This window comes from Aedes albopictus, chromosome 2, assembly GCF_035046485.1.
Source record: "Aedes albopictus strain Foshan chromosome 2, AalbF5, whole genome shotgun sequence".
In the NCBI taxonomy this organism is placed as follows: domain Eukaryota; kingdom Metazoa; phylum Arthropoda; class Insecta; order Diptera; family Culicidae; genus Aedes; species Aedes albopictus.
Genome location: NC_085137.1, coordinates 21,425,280 through 21,433,157, shown reverse-complemented (window position 1 = coordinate 21,433,157; position 7,878 = coordinate 21,425,280). Strand labels below are relative to the sequence as shown.

General features: G+C 38.0%; 1 protein-coding gene across 1 annotated transcript in view; it reads left to right on the top strand.

Moving 5' to 3' along the window:
* Positions 1 to 7,878, top strand: part of LOC109429600 (protein sickie) — a gene marked incomplete in the record, with an annotated part of 611,771 nt that overhangs the window by 331,198 nt on the left and 272,695 nt on the right. The window contains 1 exon segment of the mRNA XM_062849286.1: positions 393 to 2,108. Within this exon segment, the coding sequence (XP_062705270.1) occupies positions 393 to 2,108 (1,716 nt within the window).

Below are 7,878 nucleotides of genomic sequence, written 5' to 3'. Positions count from 1 at the left end.
TGTACTGATTTGTCAAGAACTGGATAAGTTCTGATAGTTTTATCGAAATACCGAAGCTTTGACAAAAGGATAGAGAACCCAAATGTATTTATGTTGTTTACAACAACATTTTGAAGCTTTCAATTCACGTTCAATTAACTTTATTTCATCCAAAATACAAACAATTTACAGTTTCCCACTCTAACTTTTGATCAAAAATCACTCATCTGCAAATCAACATGAGCAATTTAGTCGAAAAACACACAGAACCAGACCAATAAATCAACCTGTGACTGGCAAAATATTTCTATTAACATGCTTTATGGCTTTTCCCTCCATTCTGGGGATCCTCCGACCACACATCTCATCATACTCTCATATCGGTGTGCTCTCTTCTCTACCTATCGTTTCAGTCTCCGGCCGCCACAGACGACATGCAAGATTCCGGCCAGTCCCTATGCGACCCAGCAAACCGGCAATGTTGGGACCAACCACATCAACAATAACAACAACAGCAGCGGCGGTAGTGGCAATAGCAATCACAACAACAACGTCACCCTAATCCCAAATGGGAACGTTACCAACATCCCCAACAATCCGACGACGCATCAGAAGCAATCGATGCTGGAAAAGTTGAAATTGTTTAATAGCAGCAAGGAGAAGCAGGATAAAACTTCCAAATCGACCATTTCCAAGCGGACCAGCTCGAGCAGTGGCTTTTCCTCGGCTCGCAGCGAACGGAGCGATTCCAGCTTAAGTCTGAACGAGGGTACAGCTCCTTTGGGGGGAAAAGCGGGCAAAGGGGAGTCTGGATTGGGGAAGAAATCGGACACTGCCAACAGTAGTGCCAAAGTTAAATCATCAAAGCTCATATCATCAAAGTCCAGTTCGAAGGATGCTTCCGGATCGAAGCTATCAGGGGTGGGAAAGCTGGGCGGGGACAAGAGTAAAGCAGGGAAGGATCAACCTCACGATACGCACATTCCGATCACGGCACCGAAGGCGCACAAAATTCCGACGGCGACGGCCATGGCGACAGCAGCCAACGCCACCGGCGGAGGCCAGCCGCCGAAGACCGCAGAATCCAAACTTAAACCTGCCTCTGTGGGAGGTACTGGCAGCAGAAAACTCGATGCAAAATCCGAAAGTAAAACTAGTTTGTTGCAATTTCAACAGCAACAGCAACAACAACAACAACAACAACAACAACAGACACAGTTGCAACCTCCGAAAACGATGGTGGCACCACCGTCAGTCAACACTGGGATTCCGAAACCGATGGCCGCTGTGAAGGGAACGAGCAAACCGTCGCAGCCTCAGCCAGTGCTTCAGGACAACAACAAAAAGGATGAGCTGTTGAAGCTGGATCGCGCCCTGGCCGGGTTCGGAGGTCATCAGAATGGCTTGATTTCTCCGCAGCACCTTCCCAACAACATATCAAACAACAATAGTGATCGAATTAACGTGGTGAATACGATCAGTGTTAGTGGTAATAACAATGTGTTGAAAATGCCGTCGCAGCAGGCCATTTCGAGCTGCATGAGCGACAGCATGCACTCCAATTCGACGCAGGGTGCTTCGATCGGCCAACACTCGAACTCCAGCGAGTCCAGCAGTGTCGTCTATCGTCCTAGCGGATCGGAGAGTGGCTCCGAACTCATCTCTAACCTCAGTTCCCCGCACAAATCATCGCCATCTTTCCTCTTCAACGATGTCAATTTGAACAACAATAATAACAAGTTCAACACCGTCCCCTCGAAGATCCTCAACACTTCCAACCCAACCCAAAATGGGACCATCTACGAGCAGGACGAAAAGCAGCTGACCGTGGTCCCGATGCGACCGCTGCTTCGCGGGTACAACAGTCACGTGACGCTGCCGACGCGAGGAACCCGCGGCGCCGGTCATCATCACTACCTGTCGGAGTACTGCGAGGACATGGGCGGACAGGGCTATTGCAGCGATGGGGACGCCCTGAGGAAGATCCCTCAGCACGCACGCTACTCGGACTCGATGGACAATGGGTATCTGTCGGAGGGGGGTGGCGGTGGAGGTAACATGATGACACGCCAGCAGTACATCAGCTCGCTGAGGAATCGGACGCCGCTGCCCACGACTATCGAGGAACGGTGAGTAGTATTTTTTGTTTTGTGTTCTTATCGGGGTTGTTATTTTCAAGTGAACCACAAATTGGGGGGCAATGAAAACGCGCGCGGTGTGTCATTCATAAGAGTTATAAAAAAAACAGACGATTGATTGCCAATTTTAAGACAAGTTTTGAAATGTCGGTCCTTTTTCATATTGCTAGTGAAAGTTGCAGCCTTTGGGCTTCCAATGTCTACTTTTGTCAAATGTTACTTATGGGAACATCAATACATCAATAATTCAAAACAGCAATGTAGTACATAAAATTTCGTGTAATAAACTACATTTTATTATTCAGTTCATTCGTTCGGAAATCTTAAGAGGATTTGTGCCAAATGTCTTTGTTTGCGCTTACTCAGTAATGTCTTTGGAAATTTTCTCGACAATTTCTTCGGAAATACTTTTGTAATTCGTTGGGCATCTATTTGGAAATTCTTCCGTCAATTGCTTTAGAAAATTAGTCTGTAACGCCTTTGGAAATTTAAGTGGCAATGGCTTTGTGATTCTTTTTACATGGATTTTTTATGGAAGCTCATTGATTTTTTTTAAGTTTCTTTGGAAATTTCTTGAAAAATCTTTCGGAGCATTCTCTAACAATTTCATCCGTAATTCATTTGGAGTCTGCTTCAACAATTTTTTAGGTCTTAAACATAGCAATATTCTAGTAATTTTGTCTAAAAACCCTTCGGAAGTTTTTTCGCCAATAAATTTAGAAAATTCTCAAGATTTTTTTTAATCTCTTCGGCAATCCTTTTGGTGTTTTCAAATGTTTTGGCAATTTGATTTTCTGGAATATACCCAGCAATTTCTCCGGCAACCCGGAATTTCTTCGGTAATGCCTTTGATAATTAATTAGGCATTGTCCATGGAGAAAATTTTTTTAATTTCTTTGCCATTTTATTGAAATTTCTTCAGCAATATTTCTCGGAATTCCTAGGGGAAATCCTTAAAAAAGGGAAATATAGCAGGAATTTACACAATGCTTTTTTGTATATCTGCGTAACTGCGTGAAATAAGCTGCCGTTCTTTGAGAACGTTTTCAGCAACTCCTTTGGAAGTTCCTTTGAAGTTCTTCAAAAATTAATTGTTTTGGCAATTTTATTTTCAGAAATTAACCCATCAATCCACCAATTTCTCCGTTAATTTCTTAGGTATGCCTTTAGCTATTAATTCGGTAGGGCTTTTGAGAATCTCAATGCATTTTTTTTTTAATTTCTTTAGCCATTTCTAGGAATTTCCTCAGTTTTTTTTTCAGGCATGTTTTTTTTTCGGAATTTCATAAATAGGGAAACTTACGTGTTTTCGGCCTTTTGTTCTCTTCGACATGGGGGGGTTTTTTGAAACCTATTGAACTCAAAATTGGTCTCAAATTACCAATCAAGCTGAATGATATGACCAAATTACAGGCAATTTGACCGAAAAAATCCCTCATGACGAAGAGAACAAACCTACCAACAATACCCTTTGTCACCCTATTTCTCAAAATTCCGTTCACAATTCCTTTGAAAATTCCTTACAGCAGGAATTTTAAACATTCTTTTGAGAATTCCTTCTGTAATTTCGACGAATTCGTTAGACGATTTCTGCATGACTGCGGTGGTTAGCATGAGAACGTTTTCAGTAATTCCTCTGGAACTTGCTCCGAAACTGCCAAATGTTTGTGTGTTTCTTAAGAAATTTCTTTGGAATGTTTCTCGGCAATTATTTTGCAGTATATTGGGCAATTTATTTGGGAATTCTCCGGCAATTCCTTTGGGAAATCCCTCAGCAACGCCTTTGCAAAATTCAGTGGACGATGACTTTGGGATTTTGTTTCACGATTCCTTTGGATCATATTCGAAAATTTCTTTGGAAATTTCTTCCAAAAATCGGCAAATCGGTTATTCATTTGGTCGGGGTTCTGCTAAACCGAACCAAAGACCATTTTTTGAAAAATTGAGTTTTCTTTACCATTGGATGAAGAAATTGATGATCCTCCTTCCATGTAAAAATGCAGTAATTCTGACAGCTCTTCGTGGAGTAAATTCAAAATTTCTGTTTGGCAGAACATACAAAAAATAAAATTGCATCCAACCAGAGTGAACTGTAAACCATTCCATAGAATCAACGAGATGTTTTAATGTTGGCCCAGATGAAGAACATTTCAAGTTATGCTCATCGCCGTCAAATTTCTAACTTCCAACCGACTCATAGTAACATTATGTGGGAGAATTGAACACGTTATTAGAAATACGGATGTTGGAGGATACAATTATGTTTTGATGGTGCTGATCGCCATTTTTCCAAATCACATTCAGCCAGACCGAACCAAATCCACTGCATTTTAGAATCTATTTATTCTCAACAATACAAAAATCAACTGGTCTTAAATACCTGCGTTATGTCGACACACCTCATACTGATAATTTAACACAGAAGCCGTCATTGAACAACAAGGCTTATAAGAATAATAAAGCTTGAAAAAAATCAAACACTTGGTTCGCTTTGGCTGATCGAAAAATGGCGTTTTCACGAAAAACATGCTAGAGAAGAATGTTTAGAACTTGATTCAGACTTAACAACTGACCTTCAGCTAAGTAAAATGACCTAGAGGTAACGTGCTTGATTATCACTTAAAGGATTCAAGTTTAGTGTTTAATATTTTCGATTTTTTTTTTATTTTAGTTCACTTTGGCAGATCATTTTCATGGTTTTCTTCGACCAGTATAAATTTGAAGTACACAAATTGCTCCATTTTCACATCTCAGGACGCAGGACCTCAGGACATGCAAGGACATCATTTTACATAATCACTCTTGCTCTGTGCCTGCACATGCACCGCCTATAAAAAACATAGGTGGGAAGGGCTGAGCTGGGAGGGCTTCCGCCGTTCATATTTCAAACTATTTTGAAACCTCCATGCTACCATAATATACGCGTTCTCTCTGATTCATGTAAAGAATTGTGAGTAATATCGATTTCAATTTCATAGACGATGAAAAATCGAGTTTTTTTCACAATCCGAATGGTTTTCTATGAAATTAAGAAACACAGCCAGCCACACTGAACTATAAACCATATTCCAATGTTTTTGCTCAGCCAGAGTGAACTGAGTGCGAAGTACTGAAAAATTAAATGTAATTATATCAATGATTTCAAATAATTTACATGTATTCTTCGTCTCTGAAGATTCATAAAGGCTTGTAACTTACGTGTGTGTGGAAAAGTTTCAAAAAATCTTAGCTGTTGTTTATTTGTGACTGGTTGAACTTTAAGCTTAATTATCTCGGAATAAAGTTTTTGGCGCTTAGTTCGGTTTAGCAGAACCCCGGCCATTTGGAAGCTGTATCGACAATTCCTTTAGGAGTTAATTTGGTGACTATTTTAGTAATTTCATTCACAAATCCTTTTAAAGTTGTAATGGGAAGTTTTTCGCAATATTTTTGGCAATTTCTCAAGCATTTTTTTTCTTAAATTGCTTTAATAGCCCAGCTATTCCTGTGGCAAGCCCTTTAAGTAATTTCTTCGGTAATGCCTTCAGTGATTAATTTGGTAATGCTTCTGGAGATTTCTACGCATTTTTTGGAAATTTCTTAAGCCATGCTTTTGGATTTTTCTCAAAACTTTTTTCGGGCATGTTTTCAGTATTTTTTTTTTTAATTTCTCATCATTATCTCTCAGAATATCGTCGGGAATTGCTCACAGCAGAAACTAGCATTATTGTTTTGTGAATTCCTTCTGTAATTCCTACAAATTATTTAATCAATTTCAGCGTGACTGCAACGGTTTCTTTGAGAACTTTTTTTTTCTGAAATTTCGTTGGAACTTGCTTCGATACTGAAGAATGTTTTTGCGTTCTTCAGTAATTTCTTTGGAATTTTTTTGGGAAATTCCTGCGGTAATTTGTAAACTGCTAGGCATTTGTTTTGGGAATTCTTCCCAAAATGACAAATACTTTGGGATTTTTTTGAAAATTCCTTTGGATCCCCTTTTTTGGCACAGTCTTTTAAAAAATCATCATTAACCCATTTGGAGACTTCGATAATTCATTTAGGAGTTAACTTGGGAATTATTTTAGCAATTTCATCAGGAGTTGTTGAGAATGCTTTTCGCCAATCATTTTCAGAATTTCTCAACCTCTTTTTTTTTTGAAAAATGCATCAGTAATGTTTTAAGCTTTTTTTATTTATTGACAATTTTATTTTTGCAATTAATCAAACTATTCTACTGGCACTCTTTAGAAATTTATTCATCAAAGGTTCTCATAACTTCGCCGGCAATTTTTTGAAGAACCTTTCGGCAATTCCTTTGAAACTCTTTTTAAAAAATGTTAAAAAAATTACAACTTGTAATTTTTATGAAGTTTTTAGATAATATCTTCGTGATTTCTTCAATAATGTCTTCGGAAATTACGCGCAGTTTCTCAAAGAACTTTTTCTGCAATTTTTATTGAACTTGCTTTGGTTTTTTTCAGTTATTTCGTCTACTGTTCCTTTAAAAATTTCTCAGCCAAGTATCTTTGAGGTTTTTTTTTAAATTGATTAGAATATTCTTCCATAACTCCATCGGAAATTTATTAAGCTATTCCTTTGAGGAGTCCTCAGCTCTTTCAGTGGCTTTAGAAACCGTTGAGGAATTTCTTTGTGAATTCCTCAAGCATTTTTTTTTTGAGAACTTTTTCTTGAAAACATTCAACATATTCTTCGAAATTTCTTTGTGAATTCTCGTGGAAACGTTCATTAAAATTGGAATCTTTTTCTAGAAATTCCTTACCGATTCTCTTAGGAATTGCAGCGGCAATTTCTTCGCAATTCTCTTGGCAACTTCTCTGGAAGTTCTTTTAGCAGTTCCATTCAGATTTTACCAGGTATCCTTGCGATGATGGTGGGTACACTTTTATCATCATCATCATCATCATCCATTCAGATTTTACCAGGCAGTTTTTGGGAAATTTATTCGATTTTTGAGGGACAGTTCGGCAATTCCATTTCCAGATACCTTACGCTGTGTTTTGAAAGTCGTAATTCCTTTTAAAATTTCCAATTGAGAAAGAAACGACCAAATATTTTCACAAAGAAATGGCAGAGGACAATCCTGAAATATGAGCCGAAAAGTTGTGGATGGAATTGCTTACACCATTGCCTTTGAAATTTTCAAAAAGAAGGCGGAAAGATTGTCTAGTGAAGAAGCCGTAGAAGCTACCTATGAAATTTTCCAAATTGCCACAGCAATTTATAAAGAAATTACCGAAGAATTTTTAAAAAGTCTAGCTGAATAAATTTTACAACAATTATTGAAATAATGCACTAACATATTATTGAATAAATTTCCAAAAATTTACGAAACATTTTTTGGAGGAATAATCATTAATGCAATAAAATTGAAGGAAATCACAGAAGGAATCTCAATAAAATGAAGGGCATTACAAAGTGAAAGAAATTTCCGCAAGAGTTTCTAATAGAATTAAAAAAAAAGTATCAAAGAAATTAACGTTAATTTTTCCAATTAAAGTATCGATAAAATTCCCTTGTCAAGGGATTTTCAAAAAAAAAAATAACGCCGAAGCATAATCCAAAGGAATATAAAAAAAACTTAAAGTAGGGTATCGGGATGCTTCGTTGGCATAGTCCCCTCGTTCGGCCTATCTCAATGTAAACCAAAACTCAAACAAACACGCATAACTGGATATCGGAAAAGCTATGCGCCAAACAAATGTAACATTTTGTTTCAATTTTAGCACTTTATAACATTAAAATTGAATGAAAATGTCACTTT